The sequence below is a fragment of the Archocentrus centrarchus genome, chromosome 10 (assembly GCF_007364275.1).
Source record: "Archocentrus centrarchus isolate MPI-CPG fArcCen1 chromosome 10, fArcCen1, whole genome shotgun sequence".
Lineage (NCBI taxonomy): Eukaryota > Metazoa > Chordata > Actinopteri > Cichliformes > Cichlidae > Archocentrus > Archocentrus centrarchus.
The window spans coordinates 27,075,347-27,096,512 of NC_044355.1; the positions used below are offsets into that span (position 1 = coordinate 27,075,347).

Sequence of the window (21,166 nt, forward strand, 5' to 3'; positions counted from 1 at the left end):
ACACTGAAATTTTGGGAGGCTCTTATTACGAAAGAACGGAAGTGATGGGGGAGTTAGCGCCAGTTGATTGGTTGATCTCCCCAGAAGTGACACATGAGGGTGGAATGGTAAAGCTGCAGCATTTTTAGGAGACTATTTTGCTACAGGATGCGTCATGACGGGTCGTGGACATCCATGGAAGAGTAAGTAAATAATGAAATGAGTGGAAGTAATAACGGAGCTGGGTTTGAAAGGGTATGAAAGCGTCAGCCTTTTGTGGTTTAGGTACCGTTTGGTCAGATGAGGCCATAACGGTAATTCGTGAGTAGGGGGTGGGCTCCGTCCTTGTGAGGCTTCTTTACTGCGTTTTGGAGCAGCTGGGTTTAATAGCGGACTGCTGATATGTGGAGGTGTTATTCAGTATTTAAAAAAAAAAAAAAAAAAGACTTTAAAATAAAGTAACATCCATCCTTCAATCCTAATATCACACACTTTAGAAGGATTTTAATAAGCAGGGAACCAAGCAGCATTCGATACCCCCACGCCGTACCACCGACCCGGGGGATCTCCCTCTGCTGGAGACGTTAGCAGAGCCATTTCTGTTGATGAAGTTTGTGGCGAAGCTACCAGAGAAAACTGCAACAGCAACTATTCGGTTCAATTTTATTGATATGGCGACAAATGACAACAAGCAGTCGCCTCAAGGAGCGTACTACATAATGTAAGCTGTGAAGTGGAAGGACGCGTGTCTAAAGACACTCAGTTATTCTTTAACAGCCCCCCTACCCACGCCGCCCTTCTGGCATTTATTAAAAAAAAAAAACGCGAGTATTCAGTAGGTTAGACGTTAGCGGTCCATTATTTGTTAACAGCACGAACAGTCCAGGGTTCATAATTAAAAAGAACTTGTATGAAGAGACATTTTTGGTACCATATATGTAATAGGTGGGTCTTTCCGCTGGGTGAGGGGGGGAGGAGGTGCAGAGGCGTTCAGAGTGGGGTTTCAAACATATTTTAGCATACCCCAGAAAGGCACAGAGAAGGAAACAAAATACAGAATAATGGTTGAAAATCAATAAAAAATACATATCAGCAAAGAGGCTCAGGACTGTCGCAGTGTAGAGACTATTCAGGGTGTAAATGAAAATGAATGTAAAACTGCAAGAACAAAGCTGAGCGGGGATGAGCAGGATGAGTTTGGCCCGTGGTCAGTGGCATTCAGGAAAGGAGCCAAAGAGGGGAAATAAAATGTATCTTCAAGTTCGCTGAAAAGGATCATCAGTGGGAGCCTTGTGGTTTCTTCTGCATATGCAGGGGATGTGCTCAAACTGTAGAGGTGGCCATTTTAACGCGCCAGAATTAAAGCTGTGTGTTTTTCAAAACTAGTAGGCACAGGAAGCTTTTTGAAAGAGTTAAGTGATGAGGATTGTGATTCTGAACTGTAAAAAAAAAAAGTGTGTGTAAATTAGCAATATTCAGGTTTGGATGGGTGTGTGTGTGTGTGTGTGTGTGGATTGGAGCATTTGGGAGTCCTCAAAAGTTACAAGTCACTGCACATTTGTCAATCTGAATTTACACTTGTGGATCATGTCATATGCATTTGTAACCCTATTAAGGCATAATTCTCAGCATATTGTAGCCAACTAAGTACAATAAAAGTTTCCAGCAAAGAATTTGTGAAACCAAAAGCAAAACCTTTTCCACTTTAGGCGTTTTTAGACAAAACTCTCTGAAATGAAATTAAAAACAGAATGCAGCAATTTGCATATCTCACAAACCCATATTTTATTCACAAGGGAATTCATAAATTGATTATTAAAAAAAAAAATCCTCGTTGCTTCGATGCTTCGTTTAAACTCTGCAGCTCGAGTGTCTCCATGTAAGCGGAGCGTTTAACCCGCATTAGCAGCATTAAAGTTCTCTTAAACAAGATGATCAGAACAATTTTGCTAAATGAAGTCTCTCCTAACCCAGCCAAAAGAAATGATCTTCTGAAAGAGCTTGAGATTGAGCAGGTTAAGGCTGTACAAAGAAAATACATTTCACTTCCCCTGCCCCCTAAAGTTAAAGAAGTTAAGTTCAAAATCATTAATGAGAGTTACTCAACCGGTGAGTTTATGAGACTGAAATTTAATCTGCATGTAAACCCCTTTGTGTTCTGTGAAAGTGATATGAAAGCCTGGATCACCTGTTCTTCTACTGCGGGCGGTGCAGACTTTCTGGGATGACGTGGAACTGGCTGCGATCCAAAGGGATTCAGTTACCACCGTTATCAGTTACTGTATTTAAATATGGAACATTCATTGAGAATTCCAATTCCGACTTTGTTGTCAGGACGGTGTTTTATTATTAGGGAGATTTTATATTCACAAATGTAGATACCTTAAAGCTAAATCATGTATAAACAGATGGCTTAATAAATTTAGACTCCTGGGTAAATCACTAAAAATTGCAAGTGACAAGAAAGCCCTTAAATTAGTTGCTCTCTGTTTTATCTATTTTAAGATGAGCCCAATTGAATTATTTTTGTTTTATATTATTTTCCTTCTCTTGAGACATAGTTTATAACTTGTCTTTTTTTTTCTGTGTTAATTTTCTCATATTTCATGCTAATCCTTTTTTTGTGTTCTTTTTTCTTTTTCTTTTATGCTTAACCTTTATGTATAATGATCTTATGAATCGCTATTGTTACTGCCTTGTTTGCTTGTACTTACGTTCATAAATATTTTTTTTAAATGGACCAGCATAATGTTTAAAAACAAAACAAAAACCCTGTAAATCACAGCCTCTGTGCACCAGTCCAACACAGAGCTTTACTGTAAATACAGTACAGCAAACTGACCTGTTTATCACACACTAAACTGCAGAGTATCTTTGAATAACACAAAGTCAGCATACCTCAGTTTGTTTTGCAGTCCTTACCTTTAAATCTAACCTCTCTCCTTCCTCTCCTGTCCTCTTTCTCCTCTGAGTGAACGTCTCTCTCTTTCCTCTCCCTGGAAATACAGCAGCTCTTTTAGCTAGCAGACACACTGTGTGACAAACTACACACACTTTGTGTGTTTGCTGATATTTGTTGAGCATTTAGAAACGTTGCATCTAAAATTAGCTGCCACACATTACTCCCTTTATTTTTGCTCCTCTTCGCCAGCGCTAGTTAGACCCTGAAGTACCACGACCACAGCTTACAGACACTCGGACACTCGGTCTGGCCCACTTTAAGCCCTGATTATAGGGCAGTAAAGGATACATAATTTATATGGTTTGATTTCTTTGTATGGAGTAATCCCCGGAGATGAAGGCTCTTATGTGTTATTATTCCTGCCTTTAGGCTCAGATCGGTTTGCTGTTTTGAAGGCGGAGTGGAGGCGCAGTAACGAAGTATTTGTACTTTGTTACTTACAACCTCTGAAATTATATAAATCTCTTTGGTCAGATCAAATGAGCCTCACACACGGAAATACAGTATGGCACTTTATACAACTGTAACTATTAATAACACATTATAAAATATCAAATTCAGTACAAGGATCAACTTTAGGTTATTCTCAACAGTGCTAAACTATTTCACTATTTCACAAGAAAAGAAAATTCCCACTCTGCGTTCTTACTGACATAGTGAGCTCCCAGTCTCCCCTTACTATAAAAAGATTTGGAACCTTCCACATCCTGTTTGGCAGTCCAGCTCTCCAAGATGGTGGCAGCATGGAATAGAGCATTCAACAAACATTTGGTAATATTGACATGACTTGACTTGGTGCTAATAAATGGTTTTGAATATGTGGGCCCATTGTATTTTATTTTTCTATGACATGGAAATAATGAGAATGTTAATGCTAAGAAATAAATACCAAAAATCTGCATACTATTGAATTGAACTGAAATTAAAGTAAACCAGTGAAGGACTGGACCAATATAGTGTTGGCCTCACATTTACCACTGAACAACCTCTATTTTGCCGGCAAGATGTTATACTAATAGAAGTCATTGCAGTCTGTTGTTGGCCATTAACACACTGCTGTGGTGCAGTGGGAAGGTCTGTTATAAGCATTGGCTGCTTTTTGTTTGTAGTGATATTTGAGACCTGTTTCACATTTCTGCACCATCTCCTCTACGTCTTTGTTGATGCCCGGGCAATAAACTGCTCTCCTTTTGCACTCCTCCATACCAAGATGTCCCTCATCGATGTGGTGAAACATGTCTTGACACAGATTGTGGAATGAGAATCCTATTTTGTCTCAGAAGCAGGCCATTAGCCATACACAAATCTGCACACACAGGATGCAACCGTGGGCAGATTCCTCTTGACCGTCCATTCTGGATATGGTGGATCACTTTCTGCAGCAGTGGGCCTTTTGCCATCTCCTGCACAATCAGCTGCAACATGACGTCTAATGCTGGGAGAGAAGCAGTCACCATGTTTACATGTGTTTCAGCATCATCAGTCATGGGGCTGAGCTGCGTGTCACTACCTGTTGTTGGTGCTTGTGACAGAACGTCTATCAGTACCGCGTGTTTTCCTGGTGTGTAAATGAGGTCAAAGTCATAACGCTGCAATAACATCTTCATGCCTTGAATTCTGGATGGCATGTCACTGAGGTTCTTTTTCCTGAATAAAATGAGTGGTTTGTGGTCAGTCTCTGCTGCAGAGGTTGGCAGTTAATGTACATAACTGTGAAACTTCCCACACCCAAACACTAAGCCCAAGGTCTCTTTTTCAGTTTGAGCATATGGTTGCTCAGTTTCTGTCATTGACCTCGATGCATAAGCTACTGGCTGCCATTTGTCTTCATGCATTTAGAGCAGGACAGCTCCCAAGCCATCTTTTGAGATATCAGTGGAGATTTTTGTTGGTTTTAATGGGTAAAAGAATGTGAGTACTGGCTCAGTGGTTACAGTTTCCTTTAATGTTTTCCACTCTTTCTCATGTAGTGCTGTCCACTCAAACACTGTGTTGTGATGTAGAAAAACTCTGAGGCGTGCGCTCTTGGCAGCAAGATTAGGAATGAACTTACCCAGGAAGTTGATCATTCCCGTGGGTGGCAAGATGCCTTTTTTGTCAGTGGGGGTGGGCATGTCTAATATTGCTTTATGGCTTGCACTTTTGTCTGGTCAGGGTCCACCCCTTCACTTGTGATCTTGTCTCCTAAGAAGGTCATCTTAAGGTCCAAAGAGACACTTGTTCCTGTTTAGTTTTAGTCCATTCTTTTTGATTGTCTCTGAGTTTCTCCAGTCTTCCATCATATTGTCGTTGTTGTTGTTGTGTTGTTCCCCAGACAGCCAAGTCATCTATATAGACTCTGGAGACCCTCTATTATGGACTCCATTGCTCTGTGGAAGATCTCTGGGGCTGATTTGATGCCAAATGGCAGCCTCAGGAAATGGAAATGTCCCAAATGTTGTGTTAAAGGTGGTGTATTTGCTGCTTTCTGGGTCCAGCCTCAGCTGCCAGCACCCGTGTGAGGCTAAAAAAAACTTAGCACCTGCCATTTCATTCATTATCTCTTCTCGTTTTGGGGTCTGATAATGCTCACTCTTAATGTTTTCATCTTTAGGATCAAGGCAGACTCTTATGGCACCTGTATTCTTGACATATGTAATAGAGCTGACCCAGTCTGTGGGTTCTTCCACTCGCTCAATGACACCCATTTGAGTCATCCTTTCCAGCTCTCTTTTCAAGCCAGCTCTGAGGGGTGCAGGCACTCTCCATGGGGCATGCACTACAGGCCTGGCATCATCCTTGAGCTGAATTTTGTAAGTGCCAGGCATAGCGGTTTTGTCCCTTACACTTTACCATAGGCAGGACAATGTCGTGGTCTCAGATGGCAGTTACAGGACTGAGCTTTAATCCTGAGGTCGGTGGGAAAATTATCTACTGAATCACCCTGGTGTTGTAAGCACGAGTTGAAGCACTCACCTCTCGTACGTTTCATTTTTCTTTGATAGGCAGTGCTCATCAAATTTTTTTCAAGATCTCGTCAGACTTACCTTTGTCGTTGAGTTGAGCAAACACAAAAGTGTTGAAGACTTCTTTTGCTGCTGGGCCAGCGATGGTGAGCAGCAAGGTGATTTTTTTTTTTTTTTTTTCTTTCCTCTGCTTGTTGATCCACTCCCTCTGCTGCCATGTACAGCTAGAAATGCTGTTTGAAAGTCCTCCAACTTGCATCTACGTTTCCAGGCAGAGTTAACAGATCTGGCGGTTTTACTGCATCCATTTTGTTGTGTTGCTTCCCTTTCTTGACCTGACTCCTGGTACCGTGTAATGTTCTTGTTTATATATAATAAAACATCAAATAGAACTTCATGCTAGCTCCAGCAAGTTGTTTATTCTTACGCTTACGTGGCATCACTCCTAGGTACTGCCCAATTTCTGTAACATTTTCTCTGTATGTGTAAGCTACTACACCTTTTTTAGTACTTATCATTACATCCGTCTTATCTGATTAATCGATGGAATCATTGATAGAATATTGGATAACTAAAATAGTTGCAGCCCTACGAGAGAACATAGAAAACAAATGTTTAATCCAAGAAAATGCACCATTTTAAGAAAAAACTAACTGCAGGCAGGCCATTTCAGCACTCAGCCTCTTACTACAAAGTCATGCTGTTGAAATAGCTGCAGTATGCAGTTTATGATTGTCTTGCTGAAATATGAAGGCCTTCCCTGAAAAAATGTCATCTTGATGGGAGATGTTATCCATACCTTCCAGGACTGATGGTGCTTTTCTAGTCAACCCCACACCTGGCCCAGGACCATGACAAACAACATCCTCATTTTCCAAAAAGAAAGTTGAATTAGTTTCACTTTGCTCCAGGGAAAAATGTGGCAGTTCTGGTTCATGTTCACGCAGTTGCTTCTTTGCATGATTGATGCAAAGCAGATGATTTATGAATGGAACAGTGAACTGTGTTCACACAGCGATTTCTGGACGTGTTCCTGAGAACGTGCAGTCATTTACATGACAGAATCCTGACTGTTTTTAATGCAGTGCCGCCTGAGGCCCGCAAGATCAACGCGCATCCAGTACTGATTCTTAGCCTTGTCCCTCGTGCGCAGAGATTACTCCAGATTATATATTATTATGTACTGTAGATGAGGCAATCAGTCTTCACAGAACATTTTAAAATTTTTCCACAATTTGTAGACAGTATTTTGCATTTTATATCCAGTCATCTTACTGACACAATGGCAATTAATTTACAGTAATTAGTTGAAAAATGTTCTTTCGGTTGTTTCTTTTAAGTACCACTTACTTTCCCAGACTGTCCAGATGTGTAAGTGCCATCAAATTCAAATCAAATATGGCTTTATGAAATTTGTAAGTCATCACATTCTGTTTTAAATTTACATTTTACACAGTGTCCCAACTTTTTTTTGGAATTGGGTTTGTGGGATAATACCGTAAAATTGTTAATAAGTACCTGAAGGTAATTTTTTTCCCCTGTACAGATCCCATAAATACGGGATACCTTTTTCTGCTCACTTTAACACTCCGCTAAATACAGCACAATAGAAAAAAAAAATGCTGACATTTTATGGAAGGTGAAGGAACGGGGGGGGGGCTGGCCGTCCTGCCTGCATCAGAATGAAAACCTTAATCAGATCTGTTAATGGCTTATACGGTAATGGGCTTGTAAACCTACATTCTGCAAGGCATAGTTTACTAAATGTATGTGAGAGTTCAGATATTTCTAATATGTGTCATTTATTAAAGCACATGTGTTCTTGAATTCTTTATAGGAATTTGTATACATGTATATACTTTGTGCTATATTTTGGCTTGGTGCTGGTTTATGTAGATATTCAGTGTTTGGTTTTGGGCCATTCCAGATACTCACTTGAGGCACGTAGCATAGCTTTTCTCTGTTTGCATTTTATTGCCTGTGGGCTGGATCTGTCCTTATTAGGAATGCATTTGCAGATCTGCAGAGCTGCAAATCCAGCAGTGTAAAACAGACTGAGCAGCAGATTAGAATCAAGTATAAAAGCATTTCATACATTTTCTGAATCACCAGCATCACTGGGGGTAGCTTGGTAGTAGTGACTAACAGAGTCTGACTGATGTAGGATTTATAAGCCCGATACTGATATATGGCAATTTAAAAATCAAATCTGCTGATATTTTTTTTTCTTTCTTTCAGACACATGAAACCTAAACAGATTTCCCTGACATTTATGTGCATTTATTTATATATTCTAGAACATGCACTTCATTTGGTAGCAGCTAAGTTTGGCAGCTCTGATCTTGTTGTATTTTGTCTCCTGGGAAGAGGACGTGTTGTCGAAATTTCAGGAGACTTCAAGTCAAGTTTCTCTCTCCTCCCAACTGACTGGATGAAAGCTGGCTTTGTAATTGGAGCCAGACTGGATACGCTGGGAGAGGCGGGGGGGGATACACACTAATGACATTAAAAGTGATCCTGAACAGCTCTGATCACCCACTTTTTATATCTTTATGGAAGAAAAAAATATCAGTACTGGAAGACTCCCCTCTCTTCATTGTAAAATGGAGAGATGCAGGAAATCATTTGTACTCACAGCCATCAGGCTTTTCAGTTCTCATATAAATAGATGAGCTATGACAGAATTTCCCTCTGCGATCAATAAAGTTATTCTCATTCACAAGTCCTCACTAACATTCTTTGGAGGGTATTTTTGCCTTGAATCCTTCATACTGGAATGAGCGGGTGAAGAGGCTCGGTAAAGTCTCTGTTTCAGAAACTCTAGTTTTTGTTCAGTGAACTATCAAGGATTAAATTCAGGTCATCCGTAAAAAAACTGCTATTTGAGTATTTCAGTGTTTGTTAATAAGTAGCCTTTCTGTTGACTGCATGTGACCATGTGACTATGCCTGTGTGTACAGGTCAGGACCGCTGAGAGCCAGAGGGCTTCATGCTCCAGCAGAGAGACCAGAAGACGTCCCACAATAGAGACCATCATGAGGCTTCACCGATACAGGTGATAATCACACGGCACAAAAGACTCCTGCTCTTCTGTCAACAATGGTGGTTATTTATGGAGGATCGGGAGAGTTGTGCACACGGAAATGAAACATTTTGTGATTTTTAACCATGAATTGTGCATTAAAGTAAAACAAATGGCTTTTTAACAGACTAATGGTGCATTTAGAAACAGGTCTCTGTAGCAATGCAAAACTATTGGCACAAACAGCAGCGAAAACCCCCTCCCCAGTGTGACATGTTAAGCCCCGTGCTCTCCTTAAATTGTCTGCGTGGTGCCCAAAAAATCATGGGTTTTATAGCTAATTGGGAAGCTTTCTGGGAAAACCCTTGTCCCTCCACTTTAGATGGAGCTGCTCTAATTTCTAGAAATCTGGTCAAATATATTAAACCGTCTCAAATGCGACTGTCCAGACTTGAGACCAGGAAGCCGAGTTGCAATCTTACATGCCTCTCTGCAGCTTCTCTTCTCCTGTCGTCACCCCTAAAAACCCATCCCCATAGAGACTGTGTCTGTACCCACACCACCAAAAAAACCAACCCAAAACCATGAATGATGTTTTTATTGAGTTTTTTTCCCCAGTAAACCCCTCTTTAGCTCAGCTGTTTCAAAAATGAAGTCAAGCTATTGTCATAGCCTTGGCATTGGCGACGTCCGTTCCACAAAAACTTTAACGTTGGCCAAAACTTGAGAACAATGTGACCTGGGATGTTCAAATTCACACCATAGATGCATACTCTTCAAGCTGCACCCGTCAGACTATGACAGCACTTTAGTTGGACAGGTATCTGAATGTGATTTGCCCTCAGGGTCTTAACAGAGAGTACCGGTGCAGTGTTACTCCGAGTTGGTCAAAGCTGTTGACGCTGACAAAGGCGAGCAATGAAATGAAAGTCCAGAAGGATCGTGTCATGGAGATGAATTGTGCCATTCCAGACTGCACGTGGTGTTTTATCTTTTGCTTTGAGTTGTATTTTGTTCTCTATTACATTGCTGTGAAAATGAGATTGTCCTTGCATGCATTTACTTATATGTAAATGCTAACGAGTTCAGTAACTTGATTGCCATAAATGGCTTTACGTAGCTTGCTTGATTTTTTTATTTTTTTTTTGATCTTTCACAATAAGCTGGCATACCATGCCGCTTCAAATTTAAAAGGCAATTATTTAACCCCTTAACTGGCAGCAAAAAAATCACCTGACAAAAACTACATAACGCCTTCTGGTTATTATTGGCTCTGAAAAACCCATTTCATAGCCTTTTAACTGACCGCGTCTGGTCCGCTGCCCGAATGAAGTGCATTTTATATGGCAGGCTAGACCCTCCCATTTTGATTGACACCTCATTCGGCCAATCATGTTAAGAAATGGGTTCGCTAGAGCCAGTGATACTCAAAGGGCATCGCGCAGCTTTGTCAGGTGATTTGGTGCAGCCAGTTACATGATTGGCCGAATGAGGTGTCAGTAAAAATGGGAGGGTCTAGCCTGCCATATAAAAGGGACTACAAACAGCCCGTCAGTGGGCCTTGGCCAGTTAAGGGGCTACATGACCCACGGCTGTGATGGATCTTTTGCAAACAGCAGAGTTCTCCCCTTCTTACTCTTCACAGCCCTCTCGTGAAGCTTGATTTTCCTGTCCTCTTATGCTGCATACACTTTATACTTGCGTGCTTATGGGTCTGCCATCACAAGTGGAACTGAGCTGACTGATTGTGTTAGGCGTGGGCTCGATTCCAGAAAGCAGTTTCAGCAAAACAGACGTTTTCTTGTTCCAGAAGGGCGGAAAGGCCGATCAGATAACAGCGATCGTTGCTCAATGCGTTCACCCTGAGGAAAGTTCATGCGTTCACCACGGCAACCAGTAAATAAAGAGCAGAGCCTTCATTTGAAGCCGGTGGACTGAGAAATATGAAGACGTGTCAGTGAAAAATCATGATGTTTATCTTAAAAAAGGGAAGAAAGTAGTCATTTGAACCAGCTTGGCCCAGTCTGATTGGCCCAGTCTATGAAGATGACAAAGTTTGGTATAAAATATATAATTTCTTTATTTCTGTTATTGGTCATCATAAAAATCATAAATGTTATTGAATGAAGCTGGATGAAATGTAGGAGAGAGAATCTGAAGATAAAAATCTGGACAAACAGATCAGACAGTTATCTGTGATATCAGTGATGTCAGTGACCCAGACAGCCACAGACTCCAAGGTGGAGCTTTTCTTTTTGTTAATTCAATAAAAAGCTGTTTTTGTTACACATTTTTTTTTCTCTAATAATTATTCAGTAAAAATGAGCTGTAATAACCTCACTCCTTCATAGAGAACTTCCATCATTTCTGCCATTACTGAATGAAAAACTTTTACAGAAAATCTCAGCTTTGATGTTCACCAGTTCAACCATTTTGAATCTGATCTAAGGTCAGACTTCACTCATGTCTTAGCTGTTATACATTTGAAATATTTCAGTGTAGTTTTGGGAGGACGAACCATTTCAAATGAGGAATACCGATCGCTTTGGGATAAAATAAGCCACTATGAACGGATCCAAAACCGATTCAGGCGGACTAAGCTGAGAAATGACCGAAGCTGAACTGGAACTGGGTCTTATGTGGTCTGAATCTGTGATCCTCGCGCATTCTGGATCCTGCTTTGCAAGTGGACTCCAAGCTGGATGTGGTTTGCTGATCCGTCCTGTAGCCTATGATAGCTTTGGGCGGATCAGGTTCCGAATAGATCCAATCTGTCGGGATTCAGACTCTGTACCTTTCAGAATATTGTTTGACAATATTTGATAACTTAATCTGAATACAGTTCTGTTTTAGTGATTTCAGCCTCATCGTCACTCAGATATTCATATCATCTCCCAGCTTTGACAGTTCTTCATTAGTATGACTAACTGCAACACAACAAATGTCTAATCATTGATCAGCATGTTCTGTGTCTCAGGCTTTATACAAATATCTTTGATTGCTGTGGTTAACTGTTTCCAGTGCAAGGACACTGGCTGACAGCTTGACAGCTGCAGTACTGTCCTCAGAGTCACACACTTAGAAAGAGGGAGACAGTAGAATTTATTGTGAGCTGATAACAAATCTGCAGCTGATTGATTAGAGTAAGCAGAGGGAAGCTGCAGGTTTTCCAAAAGAAAACTGTTAAAATTGCAGCTTTATGGCTGGTCCTGAGTTCTTCCTCCAAAATTCAGACTTTTGCTTGGATCAAGACCGTTTGTTCCCTGCATGCACAGATGGCTGTAGAGCCTGTAGTTCTGTTACACTCAGCAGAAAAATCCGTCATCATCATCATCATCACCATGCATGATCTGCTGCTACACGCTCTAAGTGTTGAGGAATAGCTTATAGAGGCAAATGAATGAAAAGATCAGTATTACCACTAATTAGTAACCAATGCATTACTTTTAAGTAGGGCTGCAGCAATTTTAATGACGCAATCAGATGAATGGGCAGCATGGTGGCACGGTGGTTAGCACTGCTGCCTCACAGCTACAATAACATCTAGAAGGTCTGGGTTTGATTCCACCTTGGCCTGGGCCTCTCTCTCTCTCTCTCTCTCTGTGGAGTTTGCATGTTCTCCCCGTGTCTGCGTGGGTTTCCTCCCACAGTCCAAAGACATGCAGTTAGTGGGGTTAGACACAGGTCTTTTAAAACGATCCCGTCATTGGTTTTTATTTTAGAAACTGCAGTGTTTTAAAAGTTTATCTGCATCTGTAAGAAAAACTAAAGCCTTTGTCTCATATTAAAATTGTATTTAATGTCAAAATAAGGTATGCATGCAACCTAAACCAAGGCATAAAATAAAATAGCCTTTACTCTGTCTTCTTGGAAGGCTTTCTGATATTAAGAGGAACCAAAAATTCTGACAGTGTTGTACTGATGAGGTACATTTTTTTTGCATGTGACTGCAACAAAGAAAAGCGAGCATATCACTGATCTCAGAACGGAAGTGTATCCTGTGCTTGGTGCAATGTGTCCTCCTGCAGAAAACATTCTCATGGTGTAGATGATAAAAATTTATCTTGAGAATAATTCAGTGCCAAACCCAACAGCTCCAGGTCAGTGGCTCAGAGTTTTACTGGCCCGTGTATAGTTTTATTGGCCTGCAAAAAAAAAAAAAAACCCCAGCTCTTTGGTGTGTGCCTGCAGACAGACTCTATACTAATCTATGACTGCATCATCTTCAGTGCTTCTGTTGTGCTGTCAGTGTTTTTGTTGAGAAAACTGGGGGTTGCAAGCATGCTCGACTTTTTCAGTTTCAGCTTTATTGACGGAGTAGATATGACAGGAAAGCGAGAGACATGCAGAAAAGAGCAACAGGCTGGGACTTGAGCCTGCGCTGCCTGCTTTCAGCCTCGCGGCAAACATGGTTGCCTGCTCCACCACTGAGCCACCCTGACGCTGCTGGCTTTGGGTTTTCTGAGTGGTGGGATAGACTAGCTTCAGTTTTTTTGCACCATTATTTTATTTACATATTTGAATCTACTTTATTCAGCGTGAATGAATTATAATACATTGTTGTTCTTGTCTTATTCATTTATTTGATCTAGTTTTTAATCTTGAGTTTGCTGTTACAGTTTCTATGAAGCACTGAATTACACTGATCTCAATGAAAAGGGTGATACAAATCAAGGTTTATGATTACTAAAAATATTTTTCCTTGTATCTCATCTTTCTGTGTGTGTGTGTGTGTCCAGCCGTGTGTTGGTAGTGGTTGGGGTTTTGCTGGTCCTGGTGATGATCTCACTGCCCCTGCTGGGAACAGGACCAAGCAAACCTGTGAAGCTGTTCGTCAACCCTGCACATAGAAAGGTGAGAGCAAAGTAGGGCAGAGTGCTCTGGGTGTGGGTTTACTGAGTTACCCGTGAAGTTAAGAACAATGATGACCCCAACACAGGACTCACGAAACAAGACGTAGCTTCAATAACAGCTTTAACAGAATATTGTTACACTTTTTTATGCCACAATAAAAAATATTAATTATAGTAAAGCAATAAAATCGAATACACTAAAAGGTGTCAGGAATTAGTTTATATAATGCTTCTGCTGTTCTTATATTTGTGATGACGGTAAGGGTATTAATTCATGATTTGAGGAAACAAGTTGAAATTTTTAAGCATTTAAATCAAAGTTCAGAAATAGTATAGCCTTAAATGAACAATTTCTCACTTTCTTCTTAATTCTACTTTAATATTTTAGTTAGATCATTTCAGTTTTTTTTAGTCATGTTTATTTTGCCAGTTCTCACTGTGCTGGTTGTTTTAACCCATCAAACCTGATGTACTTCAGATTTTGCTCGTTTTGTTCACTGGTATTGAAACTTGATTGGCTCTTCCTTTTCTGTGCAAGCCGCTGTTCTAATATAGAAACACAGAAGCTGACTGAGGGATGACGAGCCTCGTCTCTGTGACAGAATGTGCAGCTTTTTAAGCTGATTTAGAGTTTTATAATAATGAACTATTATATTAGATACATGTTGCTGATAAAGAGCAGCTTTAGAGCTCCATTACACTCCTCCTTCATTTTAGGAACTAACCAGCGGCTCAGCACAGATAACAGCAAAAAGATGCTGTGTCATCATTGTGGTTGTCCCGTATTTAGCTGCTTTAATGTTATTTGACATTTGCAGATAACAAATAACGTGCTGGAGGTCCTGGGTTTCAATCCACCGTGTGCCCGGGGCCTTTCTGTGTGGAGATTGCGTGTTCTCCCCGTGTTTTGTGTGGGTTTTCGCTGGGTACTCTGGCTTCCTCCTGCAGTCCAAAGACATGCAGTTAGTGGGTTTGGTTAATTGGTGATTCTAAATTGGTCATAGGTGTGAATGTGAGTTCAGATAGTTTTCTGTCTCAGGCTGGCGACCTGACCTGGGTGTGCCCTGCCTTTTGCCCTGTGGCAGCTGGATAGGCTATATAAGGTCAAGTAAATTAGTACTGATAAATATTCACCCCCCCTTTAGGTCAGTAGATGCACCTTTGGCTACAATCTGGATGCTGCAGTTTTTCTCCAGTCTTCCTTGCAAAAAAAAAAGTTCAACCTCTGTCAGGTTGCTCGGGGATCGGGCGTAAACAGTTCTTTTCAAATCCAGGCATGAATTCTCGATTGGTTTGAGATCTAGGCTTTCCAGAACATTCACCTTGTTGTCTGTGAACCATTTCTGCGTAGCTGTTGCTGTATGCTTGGGTTCGTTGACTTGCTGGAAAATTAATCTTCTCCCAAATTGTAGTTCTCTGGGAGACAAGAGTCAGATTATCCTCCAGGATTTGGCGATGCTTTCTTGCATTCATGTTCCGCATTACCTTTACGAGCCTTCCAGGGCCTGCTGCTGAGAAGCATCCCCAGAGATGTTGACACCAATTTGCTTGACAGTGGAGACAGTGTGTTTGTTGTGATGTGCTGTGTTTGGTGTTCACCAAATACAGCGTCTCATGGCCAAAAAAGCTCAATTTTTGTCTCATCAGACCTTTGAGCCCCCAAAATGCCTTTTGGCAAATTCCATGTGAGATTGGCTTCCTCTTTGCCACTCTCCCATACAGCTTTGACTGGTGAAGAACCCGAGCAGTTGTTGTAGGTACAGTCTCTCCCATCTGAGCCACTGAAGCTTTAAGTGGTCATAGGTGTCTTAGTGGCCTCGTCACCAGTGGGATGTCCACTGGGTTGGAAATAGTTTCGTAGCCATTGCCTGACTTTCACTTTTCAATGATCTGTTCTCTGAGTCACTTGGAGTGTCTTCATGTTGCAATTGTAGCAGGGATACTGATGAAACAGAGACTGGCTCTCCCAGACACGAGCGTTTTTATACTGCGGTCACTTAACACATACAAACTGCACTCAGGTGATCTTTTACTTAATGTTTTATGGTATCTTGTTTACATTTGTACTTATTGAGATACTTGATTTTAATTATTTCACATTCTGTTCATTTGAGCTCCCTTTTAAGTGTAATCTTTACTTCATTGAGAGATTTGTTTTGTCATGTTGTATGTTATTTTATTGAGCTGTTCTAATTTATTTAAGTTATTTAAGCTGGTGTCATTCCCTAACTTTTGGGACAAATTAATTTTTTTTTTCAAATCCGATCCATGTCCAGATGAAAATAGTTTGCACGTAGATGGTCTGCTTCTCACTCGTGTCTTTTTCACATCCTCTCTGCTTCCTGCAGCTGGTGCACGAACATGTGCAAAGAGTCCTGAGGAGTGAATGTCGCCTTGAGGGCACCAGGCAGAGCTTGTTAAGTCAGGTCCCCACTTCCAGTCACATGATCCAGCCCTTTCTGTGGAAGGATGAGCCGCTCACCGAGGACATGTTCCTGTATCCACCACCGTTTGGGTTCAGAGAGCTTCAGAGCAAAGTAGTGGAGCTGCTAAAGCTGGTGAATGCAACTTTTTTTTTTTTTTTTCTGTGCTTCAGTATCTGAGCCACTTATGCATATTTGTTGATGCTGTGTTGCAAAAAAAACCAAACAAAAAACCTGTGTGCAAATATGCTGCAGTTGTACACCACAACTGGCACAGATTTTGCACGTGATAACTGTAAATTTCCCTCTGCAGCTGCCAGCCTCTGACTCTGCACCCAAGCCAGAAAAGACTGCAGGTAAATGTAAGCGCTGTGTGGTCGTGGGAAATGGAGGCATTCTCAAAGGCCTGGAGCTGGGCCCGCTGATTGACCGCTTCGACACCATTATCAGGTTAGAACCTCAAATGCAGCATTTATTAACCCAGCTGATCTATAATGGGCCATTTCACTGTTCATTGTAATAGTGATGAGTAAACTTGAGCAAGCAAACAACCTACTTGACTAAACGGGTGCCCAATGTGAATCCACGTTAAAGGTTTGACCTGAGCACCATGTGTTCTGACTTTGCACAAATATTTATGTAAGAAATCAGACAGTTTGTGACTCTTTGTCCTTCAGGTTAAACAGAGGTCCTCTGGGAAAGTTCAGCGTTGACGTTGGAAATCGAACCAGCATCAGGATGAGTTACCCAGAGGGCACGCCTCTCAGCTGGATCGACACGGACCCGCACACTCTGTTTGTAACGGTGGTGTATAAAAGCGGAGATGTCGCCTGGACCTCTGCTATGATCAACAAGCGCACTGTGGTGAGGAGTGCTGACTGATTAACTTGATTGAGACTAAACATGATACGACAGGTGTATTATTTCTTACAGTATTTTCAGCTAAATATGTCCGATCATGTTCTTGGATAAAAGCTGCCTTATTCTGACAGTTTTTATAGATCTTGCCACAAACATCCTGGAGAAACCGTTAAATACTGAAAACTAGGCCACGAATGGCTGCATATGGTCAGAAAACACTCTGAAAACTTGTCAGATCGAGTCAGGTCTAATGCATGATGTTGAACAGTAGTAACAGTGCTATAAATAGCTAACAGTTCTATAAAAGAGTAACGTGGAAGAAGATACATTTTAGATCTAATGTGAATTTTGAAAACAAAAATGATTTAAAAAGTAAAAATTGAGCAAGTACTCAGAATTAATTTAAGTAGCGTACATGAAGCTTAAAGTACAAACAGCCGCTAAGCATGAAAGCTCTTTTTAAAACCATGTGCTGCCAAAAAAAACATCCATTCTCAGATATTGTAGATTTAGAAACCATTTGTGGCTCACGCCTGAGTGAAGTCTTGTGATTAATCTGTGTTTGATCAATTTTACCACTTGATTGATTCCCTAATTGCATCAGTGTCTGTTCAAAGGAATTTGTACCCTGGTTCATGTTTATTCACACGTACTCGCCTGGATTATGTAACTCTGAGCAAAAATGAGGTCTGAGGTGAAAGCAATAGCTTGTGCTTTGTGTTGCAGCCTCTGTGGGATTGGTTCTTTTTCTGGCAGAAGGTTCCGGATCAGATCCCTCTTAAAGCCAGCAGCTTCCGAGTTCTAGATCCCCGTGTGATCAGAGTGACTGCAGTAGACCTCCTGAAGTACCCTCCACCCAGGTCACGCCTGTGGGGCTGGGACCAGGTAATAGATGGTTCACATACACAGTGCAAGGTGTGTTTTTAAAAATCTGATCAGATTGAATTGTGTTAACATTGAAGAGAGACAGCATTAAGCAGGGGCCAAAGGTGGTGTTGTGGTAGTGCGTTAAAGAGGAATGAATGGGCTCACTCGGAGAGCAAGGATCGGGGGGAAACTTGTCGGGTTTTGGGCTGGAGGGGAGTTTCAGGGTCCGGTGGCTGGGGTGAGTGCACACTAGCGTGATTAGTGTGGCCGGTAGGTGGAGGCTGAGTACGCTGGCTCTGTGGCGAGGCTGAGGTGCGATTCAGCAGAAAGGAGCCAAATGATGATCAGGAAAGAGCAAGGCTACAAACAGGCAGACGGGAATAATACACAAAAGGCGAGCTAGCTGGATTACCACCATGGAGGCTGTACAGTCTGGTGGTGTGTCATCGTCATCAGACAATCCTAAATACTCCAGGCCTTGATTGATTAAACCAGCTACAGGTGTGCACCTTGGCAACAGCCACGAAAGCAGAGACACAACCGCCTGCCCACTGGACCACCTGGAAACATACAGACACCCACCACGCAGCCCACCCCGCCCCAGGACATTAACAGAAAACAAGTTATATCAGGCTGTGCATAAACATGTCCCTTTGGGCATGTTGCAGCACAGTGTGTTATGTTGGAGTGACTCCCCCTTGTGTTAACGTTTGACTATTGCAGTACTAGATAGATGGATAGATAGATTTTTGATCCTGAAGGGAACTGGGGCATCCAGCAGCTTATTAAATGTGCAATAAATAGAATCCAAGGCAGATTTGCAAACAATGCAGTGCAGTAATGTACAGTAGTAAAGTAATAATATAACAGCATACTATCCAAGTGTGACCATTTATAGACCCCATAAGAGTTAAAAATATTGTGTCTGTGTTCATATGGAAGGTTTAGGGGTCAGTGGAACCACCAGCATGTCTCTTATTAAAAGTTTAACTCTTGTTTTTGTGTATATTTGCAGAATGTTCCCACCCTGGGTGTGTCTGCGCTGACTTTAGCCAGCCTGCTGTGCGACGAGGTCAGCCTGGCGGGCTTTGGCTACAACCTCTCCCAGCACATGGTGCCACTGCACTACTACGAACACCTGCCCATGAGTGCCATGCTGCAGCAGAATATGCACAATGTGGACAGAGAGACTGAGCTCCTGCAAAGGCTGGTTAGAGAGGGAACGATCACTGACCTGACGGGGGGGATTCACTGCTCCTTCTGCCATAGCTGAGCCGCCAAAACATTTCACCGCAAAGCACTTCCTTTCTAACATGTAGAGTTTTGTTACATAAAAAGCTCCAGTGAGACACTGGAAAGAAACGACATAAGAGTTGTAGGATATTTTTAACAAAGTGCTTCTTTTTGGCCACAGCGGCTTATATATTAGTGTAGATAAATAGACAGGAAATGGGGAGAAAGATGCGGGGGAATAAGCCGGCACTCAACCCTGCGCCGCCAGCACCGCAACACGGCACATGCATGTGGTCGCCTGCTCCACCACTGAGCCAGCCGGTCGCCCACGGACTGAACTTTTTATTTGAAATGGCTTGAATGCTGACATCTGGGGAATTACTGAGCATACAGTTTGTAATAACTGTAAATTATGTCAGTATTGCAGATTCCCTTAGTAGTTAATTTGTAACAGCTGGTCATTTTTAGTTGTGGAACACAACAGGGAGCTTGAAAACACTGTTATTTGATATCACAGTTGTTCTCATGTAAGCTACATTAATGTTGAAGGATTCCTAATGAGCACATTGGGCTAACTGACTGACGTGTTTCTTTACATGTTCTAGAGACATGATATTCTCTTTCAAACTCATCCAGTGTCCGGCAAACAGCTCGCGTTTGTACAGCACATTTATGTGCGTTTATAGAATCGGTGGAACAGAATGGAGCCATGTTCAGTTGCACAGATTTGTCCAAGATGTTTGTCATTTTTATAGTAATAATCATTCCATTGTAATAAGGCTTTGTTGGTCTGTGAAAACTGGCGTGAAAATAAATCTTATTTATGATTTTTAATTATTTCTACATCGCTGAATTTTTTGCAGTGTAGCTAATAACTCTTCATGTTTGAAGGTTTTCGTGTGTCAGCTTACAGATACCTGTCACGCTTTAGTAATAAACTCCAAGAAACATGGAAGTTTTCTGTTCTTACCTTTTTATTTAAATTTATGTTGATGCCTGTTGGTTTGTTTTTTTTTACTGAAATGCACATAAGGTGTCATCATGCAGGGTGGTTTATTTGCAAATGTATTATTTTCATATTTCAGAGTTCTGAGTCATGTCATCAGTTAAGGTGTGTGTGTGTGTTTTAAAGCTTTTATTGTTCAATTATTTTTCTGCTCATCATCCCATGAGCGTGTAGGATTGCAGCGTCAGCTGGCATTTGTCAGACAATTAATAATCACTTTGTACAGTGAAATTACATGCTGTCATTTTATTGCGCGTATTTAAAATCAAAGCACTGCACACAGATTCCAAGTGTGAAGGCCGGTGGTCGGAGTTCAGGACAGTGCAGGTTAAATATTGACAATTACTTGCTTCTCATTAACTCTAAATAAGAGACGCACAGTCTCAGAAACGGGAGGGTAGTTTACACTCTGCCCTTTTCGCAGGTAGTAATCACGCTGGCAGGTGTGGTGTAGCCTTGGGAACCCCTGCCGGTAAAATTACCATCACACGCTGCATCCTGACAAAAAGTCAGTGTGTTTTTGAATTACAGCAGCTGCTGTATATACACCAAAAGACCTTTAGAAAGACGGTTTGTGCTGAAAGCGGTCGCGTTAAGCAGCTTTCGGAAGCATGAGTGCAGCATGTTATTCACTCACGCTTTCACTATATCCGCTTTTATTGTGAAACGTATTTCCGGAAGTTTTAAACTCCTGTAAACTCGCGGTCAGGTGTGCGCGTAGTGAGGCGCGAGAAGCCGGTGGTGCAGTTGTGAAGTAACAGCAGCTCAGCAGGTGAGTTACTGCGTGTTAATTACTGCTGATTTAAACTGTAGTATGTTTGCTGTTTTATACAGTACGCTGAAAAGTGTACTAATACAGGTTAATTAGTACATCCTATTAAGAAGACTAAAGGAGCTCCATTCAAGTTTCAGGTAAGTTAATTGGGGTCGAGCGAAAACTTTGCACGTGACAGAAAAACTGCGAGATTTAATTTACTAATCTGTAATTGCACGTGCCGTTAATAATAATTAGTAC

General features: G+C 41.5%; 1 protein-coding gene across 3 annotated transcripts; it reads left to right on the top strand.

Annotated features, from left to right (window-relative positions):
• Positions 1 to 30: 30 nt before the first annotated feature.
• st3gal5 (ST3 beta-galactoside alpha-2,3-sialyltransferase 5) lies at positions 31 to 19,979 on the top strand. Of its 3 annotated transcripts, XM_030740047.1 has the most exons (9): positions 31 to 182; positions 8,847 to 8,941; positions 13,648 to 13,762; positions 16,110 to 16,319; positions 16,498 to 16,634; positions 16,862 to 17,048; positions 17,772 to 17,930; positions 18,928 to 19,233; positions 19,297 to 19,979. In XM_030740047.1, the coding sequence occupies exons 2-8, from the start codon at positions 8,922 to 8,924 to the stop codon at positions 19,183 to 19,185; spliced, it is 1,086 nt and encodes a 361-aa protein (XP_030595907.1). In that variant the 5' UTR covers positions 31 to 182; positions 8,847 to 8,921; the 3' UTR covers positions 19,186 to 19,233; positions 19,297 to 19,979. The 3 variants fall into 3 exon arrangements, with proteins under 3 accessions (XP_030595907.1, XP_030595906.1, XP_030595908.1); XM_030740046.1 differs by having other exon boundaries at positions 18,928 to 19,979; XM_030740048.1 differs by lacking the exon at positions 13,648 to 13,762 and having other exon boundaries at positions 18,928 to 19,979.
• The last annotated feature ends 1,187 nt before the right edge of the window (positions 19,980 to 21,166 follow it).